This window comes from Stegodyphus dumicola, chromosome 3 (genome assembly GCF_044657685.1).
Source record: "Stegodyphus dumicola isolate Sdum_Otavi_A_Nest chromosome 3, ASM4465768v1".
NCBI classification, from domain to species: domain Eukaryota; kingdom Metazoa; phylum Arthropoda; class Arachnida; order Araneae; family Eresidae; genus Stegodyphus; species Stegodyphus dumicola.
In genome coordinates this window covers 227,373,640-227,389,283 of record NC_140770.1, presented here as the reverse complement: position 1 = coordinate 227,389,283, position 15,644 = coordinate 227,373,640, and the positions used below count along the sequence as shown (strand labels likewise).

Sequence of the window (15,644 nt, the reverse complement as noted above, 5' to 3'; positions counted from 1 at the left end):
TGTTTCTTTCCTTTTTGGCATTAAGGCTGTTCTCTGAACAATATCCGTTACTTCTTTCGAGTATAAAGTTGCTGATGTTTCTGCTCTAGCAAATGCATCTTTTTCTGATATAAGGTACTTTTTGAACAGATTTCCTGTGTTACTTCATTTAGTCATGAAAGATTATGATATTAGTGTTGCCACTGATAAATACTGCAGTCACAATTTTGCAGTTTAGAAAACTTGGATGAAGTTATAAAATCAACTAGGACTGACACCCAGTGGAGTTGTAATTGGAAAACTGAAAGGTGCTGATAGAATTTTAAAATATGGTGAACTGTCTAGAATTATGTTGGCCATTTTGACAATTGCCCATTTTAATGCAGAGTGTGAGTGGATTTCCAGTGTTGTTGCGAAAACGAGGACTAAATTTAGATCTAATATTAGTGATGACACATTAGAAAAACTTTTCTTAGCGAAAGCAGGCCTTCGTGGCAATTGTTATGAACAAAATTATGAAGTTCCTTTCTTAACGAAAGCAAAATCTGTTCATAACATTTGTACGAAAACTGATTAAAGTGTCTTTTTTTTTTTTTTTTTTTTTGTTGTTGTTTTCTTAAACAATGCAAGTAATAAAAATGTTTTTTATGTGTAAGGTATTTTTGTGTTGCTTGCATTTAAGAATTAGTAACTATTTAAAGTTAATTCATTATTAAAAACTATATTTTTATCATTTAAAGTCTTTTTAACATTATGAAAATTCTCCTGATTTCTTTAAAAATCTCCGGATTTTTTAGTGTCATAGGTTGGCAAGTATGCAGGTGGCATCGAGTGTGGGCCCTAGACAAAGGCCTTAAGTATATGTGGAAGTTCAATATTTATTCAGGGCTCAGATTAGTTTGAAGTATGTGTGAGAAATAAACATAGGTATAGTAAATAACTAAACTAATACAATTCAGGCTTAATTCAGTACGCAATAGGAGCAAGACAAAAAGCGAAACAACTTGGCTTTCGTCACTAATCTTGTGATACGCAGCCAATAATGTATAACGGATGCTATTAAGCTAGGTTAAAATTATCTTTACTGATTCTAAGGCATTTCAATTAATGTAGCAGACTGTGATGCTCCCTGATCTTCTAATTTGATTCAGCTTATTATTTTTTGCAGACTGTTATTATCGCGGCAATTTTTTAAAAACTAAGCTTGAACTTTCGATTATGTCAAAAGAGTTTCCAATTCTGGAGTTGCCAAAGGATCTACAAAGCGAAACAGTGTTCATTAAACAAAACGTGAAATTGCTGCAAAAAATGGATAAAGGCATATCCTTCTCAAAATTTTTCAAGGAATATGGCATTGGAAAGTCTACTGTATATGACATAAGAAAAAAGAAACTTTTTGAATTTTTTGTGGAAGCAACTTAAACAACTTACATTGAAAGAAATGTTCAATAAAGTAAACAAATAAATATTAAGCCTTTTTTTTTTTTTTTTTAATTTTGATATAGCTGAAGTCCCGACGACGATGTAACAACTTACATTGAAAGAAATGTTCAATAAAGTAAACAAATAAATATTAAGCTTTTTTTTTTTTTTTTTTTTTTTTTTTTTTTTTTTTTTTTTGTAAATTTTTGATATAGCTGAAGTCTCGACGAGTCCGGATTTTGGACTTTGTACTGTAGTAGCATTTAAACTGGCTTATATATTGAAAATGTATATTGCAAAATGTTTTCTTCTATTCAAAATGTTGCTCTTTTCATTTTATTTTCATCTTCAGAATATGCTAAATTAAAATCTCAGTTGCATCATTTTGTCTTGTATTTGTTATATAATTTATAAGTTTTCAGGTATAGGCATAGTTACATGAAGACAAAATGGCATGAACTAGTGTTTTTATTGATTTATTATAATTGCTGATGTTATATATCTAGTAAATTAAGTTATAATTTTAGCATTTCGTTATACAAGGCTGTCTGGAAAGTAATGTCGTACATTTTATTTTGAAGTGACTATGTTGCAGCATATTTTATTATTCACTGGCTCGGTGGTAGTGTTAGCTGACTGCTGAGCTAGTGCTTACTCAGTTGTTTCTGAGCTCTTAGAGGTGAAGGATGGGCAATTTTGCAAACCCCTTTTTCGTGTTTTGTATAACTTGTGATGCAGTGAGTGGGACAAACATCCTAGTAGAGTTTTGTGTGAAACTCGGGAAGTCTGCAATGGGAACTTATCCAGTGGTTAAACAGGCTTTTAAGACAATGAAGCCCATGCTGCACACAAGTCTTGTGTGTGAAAGAACTTTTGCAAACAGACTGTCAAATGAATGTTCATTTAGTGGCTGACATGTTCAATATTCTAAAACGAGATTGTGACCAAGTATTTGCACACGACAAAAGGGTATGGGAAGCTTATTGCCAAGAATCTTTGGCCAACAACCAAAAAATATAGTGGAAATTTGTGTTTTTTAACATAAAGGATATCATCCACTGGGAATTTCTGTACCTCTCGGGACAACTGTTAACTCTAAATTTCACATAGAAGACTATCTGTTCTGGTGGATCTTTGAAGTTCTGGTGGAGGACTACGTTTTTGAAAATTTGATGGCTCCAGGTACCATCATTTTTTCAAAGTGTGAGGAATATAGATACATACAAGTATATTCTTTATTAATTGGTTTAAAATAATACAGGGCGATTATACACATATACAGTTTTAAAAGTGGTACATCGTTTGTAGTTAACTGACACAAACTACCATAGCCCTTTTTGGCTAAAAAACAAGTACAAGTGATATTGGCACTGTGCCTCTACCATACTGGTTAATCATTACAGCACCACGTCCACCATTAACTAGATAGTCCACCATTAACTAGCCCCAGATATCAAGAGGGAGGGGGAGGCCACACTGGCACCTCACAGATTTAGTATGCATTGATCATATTTATAAATACAGTGTCTTATATATCGTTCAAGATACATATTACAAAATTTCTTATGGTGACCTTGATAACAATTATAATTACCCACACAAATTATAGTTACACATATTGTTACATTGAATAATACTTTGACAATATATGACTTGCTTAAAATATACCTTGAAGTACGTTTAGAATATGCATAGATATATCAAAAGCATGAGTTTTCGAGAAAACGCATCCGGTTTCACCCTGACAGTGTCACAGTGCTTTTTGCCATGAGTAGCTACCTGGTCAAATCTAATGCAGCTATGGTGCCCTAGTCACCCTATAGTCCCAACTTGGCTTGTTCAGACTTCTTTTATTTATTTTTTCCTGTCTGAAATCCCTTCTCAGAGGATATCATTACAGAATGATTGACGATGTGAAATCAGGTTGTGAAATAGCTTTAAATGCACTTCCAGAATAGGCCTTCACAACTTGGAAATCCTTCTAGCAAAGATGTATTGAGGTAGGTGGACAAAATTTTGAAGAATTTTGAGGTATTATGAAATTTTTGTATTTTGTTATTGTAATTTTTTTGTAATTTGTAACATTCTTTTTGGACACTTTTTGTATGTACATTCTCATACTATGCTTTTTCATTACTAAATGCTTTTGAAAATAATAATAGATACGGTTATTTGAAAATTTGTATGACAATTAACTGAGTCATAAGAATTATTATTTCTGCTTAAATGGTTTACACTACATGAATTTATTAAACAAGAAGTATTATATTCTCAAAATGTGTTTTTACTTTTGTTTCTTTTAATTTTCTCAATAATCATGAAATCTTCTTTCAGATTCTGTGTGGTGATGCTGATATGCTTACTACAAAAAGGTGAGTGCATTGTTTTATTCTTTATTGATATTTTTTGGGGCAAATTTACTTTTGTAAGGTTTATCTTTGTCTTTATTATTAATTTGTGTTTATTTTTCCAGCTACCTATGTGGAAATTGGTATCATCTTATGATATCTGTATTATTTTATACAGATCCATGTATAAATATTTCATCTCTTGGAGATACTGCCAGAGTATGTGCTATACATTAAATTTTAAATTATTAGGCTTTAAAAATATGTATTCTATAAGGAATGTTCTAAAATCGGTTTTAGAGAAAATTGTTGATGATATAATTTGTACTGTGCCAATAGATTGGACTGTTATTATTTAAAAATGATTTCTTATACTGAGTTGAGCAGTAAAAATGTGATCAAATAAGAGATTGTAACTACTAGGCTAGAAAATTATTTTGGGGTGCAATTCCTTTTGGGTTAATTTGGATGTGAAAGATGATCAAAATTGAATAGGAAAATAAAGCAGAAAACAGTTGCTTTTGCATGTTCAGATTTAGTTGTATTTTCAAAATTAAATAATAAGATTTATTATATAAACCCCATTCCATCACATATTCTCTCCCTAACTATTTAGTGCTAGGTTCTGAAAATTGAAATAACATGTGCAATTTTCTTATTTCTCAGAGCTTTCAAAGAATGGTTTTCCCTAAATTTTAAAATGTATTTATTCATGTAGTGATAATTGTTCATAGATCCTTAATAGTCTTATTGGAAACAATTTTTTATTTTTAAAATTCCTTAATTATAGTCCATATCGGCAAAATGCTCTCATTTTTACTTGTTTGACATTTCTTTCTGTTTTTCATGACTGCAGAATGTGAATGTGAATTAACCTTTTCGATTCATTGACAAATATGTATTTGATGGGTTAAAATTTGAATTTTTTCTACTTCTAAATAAGGCATGAGGGACACAAAGCGCAGCCTTAATGAAATATTAATGTTTTGAAACTCTTTCTTTTTTGAGAATCAAGAGTTCATAAAATATTACATATCAAAAACATGCTTTCCCATTTTATTATGCTGTATTAAATTTGGCAATTTGTCAACATTTTTGCAATAATTTAGGTATTTGTGAATTTTTCAACTTTCCCTCTTTTCATTTAGACATAATAAAATTGATAAGTATAATTTAAAAAATGATGATATATTAAAATTATAATTAAGAAATATCATTAAAATAAAATATTTTTATTTCCCCATGTCATATTGTTTGAAAAATAAATAGATAATAAATGCTATGAAATATAGTTTCTGTAGCGCTTTTTACGAAAATCTACTTTAGTGATTTTAAAATTAATTTCATTTTCCTTTATATTTTTTAGTTCCATCCCCTTGTAGTTATTCAAATGTATATCAGTTTTCTCTACTTTACACTCAAGTCTACTTTACACTTTTTTTTTTTCTTTCAGAACCTTTATTATTCAAAAATCTTCTGGCTTTTTGCTCTTACAGAGTTGACAGGTTTTTTTTTTTTTTTTTAAATTATTTATTTGGAGGTTTAGAAGGATTTGAAAACAGGATATATAGACTTACAATTCCAGAAAATTGCATAAAAATGTGACCTTCCTAAATTCTAAAAAATTTGCCATCCCTTAATTTTATTGCTCATTCCTTCACCTACTTCTAAATATTCTGCCAAACTGGCTGTAATATGCAATTGACCTTATATGATTTTAGATTTATTCTCAATACTCATATTACTAAAAAAAGTAGTCTTTTCTATATATTCCAAATACATGCAGTTCTTTAGAAAACAGGAATCTTCAACTAAATCTGAAATTCTAAAATGAAGAAGTGTACTAGGAAGAAATTGATTACATAAAGAGAAAGAAAATTATTCTTCAAAGGCATATTATTAAAATATTAATAAATTGGGGATGAAGCAGAGACTAGTGGGAACATTGATTTTATTGAAAGAAAGTTACTTTTTGCCACAATTCAAAATGTGAATAAGTTCTATCCCTGTATTTTCTTAATATTTATTTTCTACTTCTGTTTTATCCAGATGTGAAAAATTTTTAAGCAAATGGTGGAAATAAAGGATATACGAATGTGAAATTTTAGACAAAAGACTCGCTGAAAAAACGGAAAAAAGGTTCCAAAGAACTTCTGAGCTCTTTTGAATATTGGCGAATAAAATGCTGATAGTATCACTGTCTCACAGCATAAATTTTGTTGAAAGGGTTATCAGATTATGGGATTTGCCAAAACATTAGATACTGGATAATCAAACTTTTGCTGCATAACATAAAACCAACATCGAAATTTAATTCTTAAGATATAAGAAAGGGATGACGAAAGAGATCTTAATATTGGGTGACATGTTTCATCTCTTGAAGCTCTTTCTGAATTTTAAAGCCAACTTCGGCATGTGATTCAAAGATAAATCAATGAAGCTGTACTATTATTCATTATTGAAGTAAAAATAAAATATCTTCCTACAAACAATATAGATTATTTTAGCTCCTACTTTAATTCGGATATAAATGTTTTGAAATCATTATTGGCAAACTTATATTCCTTTCAAGCAGAACAAAATTATGGAGTGTGTGTGTGTGGGGGGAAACTAGAAAAATAACACCTGTTTCAGATGGGAAGTCTACACTACTACACTATAACACAGAGGGAGAGGGGAATAATTATAGGATATAACTCTCTTTGGCCACATAAACTAATCTAGATCCTACTAATGAACCTGGTGACTTCTCATACAGGCATGAAATAATACCAGCACAGACAAAGAAAATAATCCTGTATTATTTTCAACTATGAACAGAAAAGCATATACTTTGTACTTTATAGTAACACCGACAGCCTGCAGTGGAATTTAAGCTTTGTTACATAAATGAATTAAAGTCTAAAAAAGAGTAGTGCTGGACTAGCACTTTTAAGTTACGGCTAACCTAGGTTGACTCGGCAATTGACCAGGCGTGATAATTATTCAAATGGCCAAAAGGCGTATCAGTAAACTCCAAGTTACAGCAAGGTCATAAACTACGTTTGCTGCCTTGATCCCTTTATAACTCCAAGGTTCACCCATTTAAATATTCACTTCATTTAACTTTAAATTAGCATCCTGGTGAGGAAATGCGAGAGGAAGTTGAGTAGTTCAGGAAAGGTAACAAAAATTTGAATAATTGGTTATTTGAACTAAGGGAAACTCTACATAATAATTAAACGAATAGACATACACTGGTTATCATAAATTAAGGAAAAATCACAAAAATCACGATTACTGAAAAAGTTACATGTAGAATTTTATGAAACTTACCCACAATATACAACACATAGTAAGGTATCAAATAACATAAAAAGAAATTACCAGACAATTATGGTAGTATAGAAATTGGCACATGTATGAAATGAACAAATCGAAGATGTCAGTTTGCTATAGTAAAAGTACCTTCAATATGGAATATAATCGCCTCTAGAAGCAATACAGCACATTCAGCGATGTGTGATACTTTCAATTATGTGGTCTATCAGTTCCACAGGAAGCGAGATTGCTCTTGCAAAGCAGTTGCAAGCGCGGCAAGGCTCTAAGGGGGCGGATTGAGAGCAGCTAGACGTCTCCCTAAAGCATCCCAAATGTGCTTGATAGCATTCAAGTCCGAGGATCAAGCTGGCCACTCCATGCGCATAATTGTTTCCTGTTGAAGATAATCGTATATGATGCGAGCCCTGTGTGGTCTTGCATTGTTGTCCTGTAACAGGAAAGAATCACCTATTGCCCTGGCATATGGGCGCACATAAGCATCAAGTATGTCATATCTGTAAACATGAGCATTCACGGTTCCCCTTCGAAAAACATGGAGGTCTGTGCATCCACCCAAAGAGATGCCACCCCAAATACAGATACTGCCTCTTTCGTATGAATCTCTTTCACGTGTGTTTGCCGGATGATAACGGGTTCCAGGTTCTCTCCATATCAAATAATGCCTATTATCGCTTTATAGACTAAACCTGGACTCATCCGTAAAGAGAACAGCCCTCCATCGCTCAGGCATCCAGTGGGCATGTTCTCGTGCCCACTGCAAACTGTGCCTCCTATGGCGTGACTTAAGCGGCACACAAATGGTTGTTCGCCTCGCATACAGACAACTTTCCTGAAGTCTTTTACGCACAGCTGACGCCGACACCGACCTCCCGGTGGCTGCAGCAAGGGAGGATCTAAGAAGAGTCGAAGTTGTGGTTCTATTCCTGAGTGCAAATAATGTCAAATGTCGGTCATTGGCACTTGTCGTAGCAGTTGGCCGTCCTTGGCTGAACCTAGGTGCCGAATCTGTGATTTGAAATAGCCTCCAAAGTCTATGAACGACAGAAGGACTCTCATTTAGCCATCTGGCCACTTCTGTTTGACTTTGTCCTGTCTCTAGTCTCGCAACGGCTCTCTATCGTAGTTCTGCAAGCAAATGATGCCTGGAGGTCATTGTTACAAATTGGCTATCTCAGATTTCTGATGCCACTATCGCAGTGAAATATGTGGGCTTGCTCTCAAACATGGACTTTTTATGCTCCTCGCAGATGATGTATTCCGAGTGCACCGCTACTAATTTGCATATTGGAGTTTTACTCAGCTACTTTTACTTGGCAACATATTCAAATTTTACACTGTTTGGCTTATTTTTGAGGGAGTTATCGCTATTTTTGTGATTTTTCGTTAATTTATGATAACCAGTGTATTTTGATATTCAAGAAATAAAAATATACAATATGTCAAATGTAGTGTGCAAGGAATGGCAATTATTGATGCACAAATAATCTGCATAAAAGCAAACGTTCTCATCATTGAAAATAGTCCTTCTTTTGTTAGGTAACATAATACTCTCTTATGTGAGTTCATGTCTGCTACATATGCATAGCAACTATCTCCAAATGGCTCATTTTATTCTAGCTACAGTCAAAAGTCGTTAATTCGGACACCCATAATCCGGAATGATCTATAATCCGGACCTCAAAGCTAAAAACGTTCTGCGCATGCGCCGCGTTGACACATGCACATAGGCGTTTACGCGTGCGCGTAAGACCTTTTACGTCTGCGCATATGCGTGCGCGTTTTATGTATAACGGGCGGAATAAGCTAAAATTATCTAATTCGGTTAATGTTGATGATTGTGTTGTTCCTTAATTTTCGAATTGGATCCGGCTTATTATTTTTTGCAGACTGTAAGAGCAATACTATAAAAGTAAACTTGAACTTTCGATTATATCAAATAGAATTTTCGATGCTGGAGCTCCCAAACGATCTACAAAACGAAAGTATGTTTCGATGTCCATCAAACAAAAAGTGTAATTGCTGCAAAAAATGGATAAAGACATGAAGAAGGTGACAGAGAGGTTAGTGAAAACGAAAAAATTTCGATTGACAAGTTAGTCGATATTCTCGGCACAGCAATTATGGGACTTGAACAGCGGAACTTCGTAATTGAAAAAGAAATTATGTCTGTTTATATAGAATTAAAGAGAAAGTATTATCACATAAAACGAAGCAACTTAAACAACTTACATTGAAAGAAATGTTTAATAAAGTAAACACATAAATATTAAGCTTTTTTTTTTGTAAATTTTGATACCCTTTAGATCATAATTATTCTTTATTTCATAAATTACGGTTTCATATTTTTAATTTTAGAATTTCTGCATGCCATCTTACGAGATTTAAACTGATGATCTATAATCCGGAAAAATCGATAATCCGGAATCGCCGAAGTCCCGACGAGTCCGGATTAACGACTTTTGACTGTATTGACATGTTTCAAGTCACTAAAGATAGTCTTTAAGTAAATTTAGTATCTATTTTCATTGCAATTAATTGATATAATAATTTGTACACAAATCATTATTGAAGTTCATCATTTTAAGCATTGTAATTAACTTTCTTCTGTAATAACTTGTGGTATAGTTTTAAGATACCGATTGTTATATTCTTTCATACAAATAAATCATGGGATTTTTGAAGTATTTTCTTGTTTTTATCATTTATATATTTTTTTAGATTTATTTATTGCATTAGATTAGCTTTGCAGGTTTTCCTTTCGCTTTATAACTTATGTATTATGATGTGTTCTTTTTAAGGCTTATTACAACAATGTTGCATGTAATGGTTGGAATAAGTCAAACTTGGTAGATTCTATCATTCTTGCTGCCTTTGAGTTTGACATAATGAATGTCCTTAATTTAGCTTGGTAAGTATTTATTTAATATGTTCATATTTTTACAAGATATTTAATTAATAACTGTTGAAAATTGAAGTCTTTCAGATAATAAAATGTAATTATTGCAGTTAGCTAAATAATTACTATATTTTGTCTGATTTGTATTTGAACATATAAAATACCAGTAGCCTAAAACAATACTATTATGCAATGTCTTCTATCAAGAACCTATGTGTCCTATCAATATCGCCCAAACTCTGCATAGCCATTTTTCTTGGAATGCATAAAAAGTTCCCAAAGAACTGTACCTGTACCATCCATAGTTTTTAGGATAAATGCAAAAGAAAAGTAGGATGTTGTATCAGGTGCAAAATGTTTAAAAAAAAAAAAAAAAAAAAAAACTTAGAAATATGAACATTGGTATCATATTTATCATCAGTATTTGCATGATCACATTTCTTATCAGTATTTTAAAATCATATTTAGCACCGCTATTTGCATGTTTACATACATTTGCACTGTACATAGGAAGATGTTCAAAATGTCCACTGCACATATCAACACACACTTTGTGCAATGTCTTAGTGCATATGTTGCAGCAGTGTGGTGTCCTCCAAAGTACATGCAGCATGAAGGCGAGTAACTAGGTCTCGATAGATTTGTTTCATCAGATGTAATACCCAGGACGCTGGATTACAAGTGGAGGTTTGGTTTTATGGCCATCATAATCACCAACAGATTTGACATCTTTGGATCTCTTCCTACGGGGCCTCAAAAAGAATTGGTCTATCGAGACAGTTATTACAGAATATGATGTAGTTCTTAATGTTGCATGTAATTTGGTGGACACTGTGCTGCTGCAATGTATAGTGTCAGGCATTCCACTTTGAATGCTTGCCTCTATATGGGTGCTGGACATTTTTGAACATCTTTCCGTATTTCATTTTTCTAATAATATGTTTCTTGCACCAGATATGACTTCACACCTTTCTTTTACACTTATCTCAAAATCTATGAATACAGGTACAGTTCTTCACACATTTTATCTGTATTTCAAATGAGGAATCTAGCTGTGTGGAGTTTGGGTAGTCTTGGTGGAACACTATGTATGTAGGTGACTCTCACATTTTCCTTTCTTCTACTTCCAACCAAAAGATTTATGCTATTTTGGAAAACAGTACTTTTCCAAGTGGTATTTTTTTTCTTTCGAATTTCAAATATATTTTATGAATTCCTGCTTGATCAAAGAACAGGTTTTTGTTCCTTTTTTGACTTCTTTTTAGTTTTATGATTTCTTTTTTTTACTATGAACAAGTTATATGACACAGGAATATCATTATGATTTTTTCCTCCCTGTAAAATATTTTTTTAGTAATTTTAACAAATTTGATGGTACCATAAAGCTAACTGGAAAATATTCTTGTTTGGATTAAATAAAGATCAGAAGCTGTTACAAATTGAGAAGACCCAAGATCTTCCATTATACAGGAAAACTCTACACCATGTTCACACAAGCAGTTAGATGACCTTTATTTTTGACACTGTTGGGTCATAGACAGGTGCTCCAAATTACAGAAATGTTTTAAATGGCACAAATATTCATATTTTTTTTGCAATTTTAAATTAAAAAAGAAATCAGTTTTGTATAATTGGGAAATCTAACTTGTATGTAGGAAAATTTGTTACTTTTTTTTGAAAAATAAAATACAAACCCCCAACTCTCTTTAATGTATCATTTTTATATTGGATATCATATCTGAGGGCCGTGCACAAATTGAAAAGCAAATGTTCCATTTAAACATAGCTAAAAAATTATATATTTAAAAAAAGGTTTCTGGTGTGAATAGATTATGTGCCTGAAAATTAAGCATATGAATTGTAACAAGATTATAAATTAAGAATGTTACACACTAGTAAATCTCTAAAAAATATCACGAATGATATTTAAGGGAAAAAATCAACCTCGCATCATTCTACATTATTCGTTAACTGACCTCTCAAATCAAACTGAAAATGACATCAATATTCCAAATTTTGAAATTAAATATCTTGGTCAATTTGGTACTGTTCAGTTACCAGGAACGGGTTCAGAAATGTACATATGTATGCATGTATATATTGCAAGTACGAATGTATGTGTGTGTATACATATACACATACATACAAACACACGTTCATACATTTCTGAATCCAGTTTCGATAACAGAACAATACTGTCAATTTTTTCATACTCTCCCCCCCCCCCCCCCACAACTGAAAATATAAAATTTTACTGAGTGTAAGTATAAGGAGTGGGAAGCTGTATAAAAAGTTAGGTTCTTCTACTTCCATCCAAAAAATTTATGCTGTTTCGGAAAACAGTACTTTTCCAAGAGATACTTTTTTTTTTTTTTCTTTTCTTTCGAATTTCAAATATATTTTATGAATTCCTGCTTAATCAAAGAACAGGTTTTTGTCCTTTTTTGTGACTTTTTTTTAGATTTGTGATTACTTTTTTTACTATGAACAATTGACATGACACTTTTTTCCCTGTAAAATATTTTAGTAATTTTAACAAATTTGATGGTACCATAAAGCCAACTGGAAAATGTTGCTATTTGGATTAAATAAAGATCAGAAGCTGTTACAAATTGAGAAGACCCAAGATCTTTCTAACTTCCATTATACATTATGTTCACACAAGCTGTTTATATGAATCAATTTATATGAAATTGATTTTTAAAAATTAAATATGCAAAACATGAATATTTGTGTCATTTAAAACATTCGCTACTTGGGAGTATAAATCTACTATTAGTGGTTGTGAAAATAAAGGCTAGATGAGGATTTGTATGGGTACAGTATATATAAATGCAAGCATATCAGTTAAAGAATCATTTGGAAAGCAGTTTTATTTGTACTGTTTAACATTTTGCATTGAGTGTTATTTTATACCATCTGTGCCATAAATAAAATAAGTAATGTAGCATAAGTTAGCTGCAAATTTTTAACTTCCTTTCTCTATATGTACACTGTTATCTTCATCGAAAGCAAAATATCGTGGTAACGATGAAATTTCATAGTAACATTGTAATCCTCTATGTATGTTCCTTTCCTTTTTGCTTTAAATTTTAATTAAGTGGCAGGCTTTTGAAATCATTTGATGAAGTATTAATCTCATCTTTTATTCAAAAAAGGAAATACAAAAACCAAGACTGGAACTTTCAAAATTGATTTTTTTGAAAAATATTTACAGGAATATTTAGTTTTATGAGTCTGCAACTAACGCTATTATTATTTCATTATTTACAGGTTAGGCTAAATCTCTTCTGGGGTATTAGACTGTAATCTATAGTTTTCTTAACCTTTTGCTTTAAAACCAGGACCATAATTTATTTTATGTATATATTTATTTATTTTTCAGATTGTACGCCGTCCAAAATTAAGCTGAATTTTTTATCTTTACTAAATAAGAACTGTACTTGCAAACAAAAATTTTGCTTTTTTATGCAAAGAATGAATTTCTTAAAGAAATATATGTTTGCATTTATAATTAACTCGTTAAGTAAAAAAATGTAAAAATGGACCTTTAGAATCAAAATGCAGCACTAAAATTATAAATATAAATTTTAATTAATGTTGATTATCCCATTGGAAATGAATAGTAAATGTATTGCAATTTAGATATTTATAAAAAGTTAATCTCCTAGGAAGATGGGTTTAAATTATGGAAATAACACTTAGTAAAAATATATTTGAATTATAGGAAAAAAAGTTATAATAATAATAATAATAATAATAATAATAAAAGAATTCTAAGAACTAAACTAAGAAAAATAAAATTAATAACTGATTCCATGGAAAAAATCTGAATTTTCAAGGGAAATGAATCCTTTTCAATAAAATAACCAATAACAAGGAAATCTGATTGTGTTTCGTCTCTTTTGTAAATTCGAATGAAATCCTGTTCAAAAATGCAATTCAGAAATATTAATAAATATTTCAGTTTGATTTTAAATCAGTTTGTTTGCAAGCACATGAAAGAAATTCTCCAACATGATATGTCATAAAAAAATGACAAAAACACAATTACCAGGCAAAACACTGATAAATCTTAATTGTTAAAAGCTAAGTCAGTAAAACATTAAAAAAAAAAAAAAAGAAACATATCAATATGATTTGCTTTAGACTAACGAATGGTATCTAATATTTACAAATTATAATGCAGTTTTATCATGTCTGATGTAATATTTAACCATTATGAGGGCCAAAAATTAAATTTTATGTAGATTCTGCAGTGACGTCTTTATTTGGTCATTTTTAAATAAAAAAAAGAAGTTTATAACAACATGCTGAGGACGCTAAGGGTTGCAATACATTATGTTTGCATGTGTAATACATACATATGTATATATACATGTATACATGTACAGTCAAAAGTCTTTAATCCGGACTCGTTGGGACTTCGGCGATTCCGGATTATCAGTTTTTCCTGATTATAGATCATCAGTTTAAATCTGGTAAGATGGCATGCAGAAATTATAAAATTAAAATCATGAAACCGTAATTTTTATGAAATAAAGAGCAATTATGATCTAAAGGGTATAAAAATTTACAAAAAAAAAAAAGCTTTATATTTATTTGTTTACTTTATTAAACATTTCTTTCAACACGCACATGCATAAATACATTACGCATAGTCAAAATTAGAAAATTGCAACCAGAAAACTATTTGATGCGTATTCATGATATTTATAATGACGAGGAATTTTATTTAAATCATATCAAAGACGGAGTACATCGAGATGAAATACTACATGTAGTAAGGAATTATAAGCCGAATAAAATAAAGACAACATCTGCCCTGAAGATAAGGATAGTGCTGACAGATCAACTTCCAGTTCATTGCCCCCCCCTCAGAGCAGCGTGAAATTGATAAACATATTTCGGAATGATTAGAGAATCAAAGGATATGCCTTTATCCATTTTTTGCAGCAATTCCACTTTTTGTTTGATGAACATCGGAACATGCTTTCGCTTTGTAGATCCTTTGGTAGCTCCATAATCGGAAAATTTTTTTTGACATAATCGAAACTTCAAGCTTACTTTTATAAAATTGCTCTAACAGTCTGCAAAAAATAATAAGCCGGATCCAATTAGAAGATTAAGGAACAATGCATAACTGAAACAGATAATTAGATAATTTTAGCTTAGCTTATACCGTCCGTTATACATTAAGCGTTGATGCGTAAACATATTATGCGCATGTGTAGATGCATATGCGCAAGCGTAAAGGTATTATGCGCATGCGTTAACGCATTATGTGTTGACACATGCACAGAAAGTTTGTAGCTTTGAGGTCCGGATAATGGATGTCTGGATTAAAGCTTTTTGACTGTATATATAATATGTGTGTATGTGCTAATTTTTAATTTGTTTCTTTCAGTTCAATTAATGATGGCTGGTGGTTTGCTGTTCACATAACAGACCTTCTCACACATGGAGATTATATTGACTTAAAGATGCAGCTAAAGTATTAATATCCATTTTAAAAATTTCATATCAATAAATTTTACTTGTGTAAATAATATAATAAGGTTGAATTTCAGTTCTTATAATTTACGTTATTCTAACATTACATACACAAGGAAAAAACAGCAGAAAGAAAAATTAAGAAACCGTATTCCAAAAAATTTGATAAAGCAAGCATGATAAAG

General features: G+C 31.3%; 1 protein-coding gene across 5 annotated transcripts in view; it reads left to right on the top strand.

Annotated features, from left to right (window-relative positions):
* Nup75 (nuclear pore complex protein Nup75) overlaps nucleotides 1–15,644 on the top strand; it is a 120,874-nt gene that overhangs the window by 57,688 nt on the left and 47,542 nt on the right. For all 5 annotated transcript variants that reach the window (XM_085813878.1, XM_085813876.1, XM_085813877.1 and 2 more), the window contains exons 11-14: nucleotides 3,736–3,773; nucleotides 3,875–3,968; nucleotides 9,869–9,978; nucleotides 15,374–15,460. In XM_085813878.1, the coding sequence (XP_085670004.1) occupies nucleotides 3,736–3,773; nucleotides 3,875–3,968; nucleotides 9,869–9,978; nucleotides 15,374–15,460 (329 nt within the window). The remainder of the gene's footprint in view (nucleotides 1–3,735; nucleotides 3,774–3,874; nucleotides 3,969–9,868; nucleotides 9,979–15,373; nucleotides 15,461–15,644) is intronic.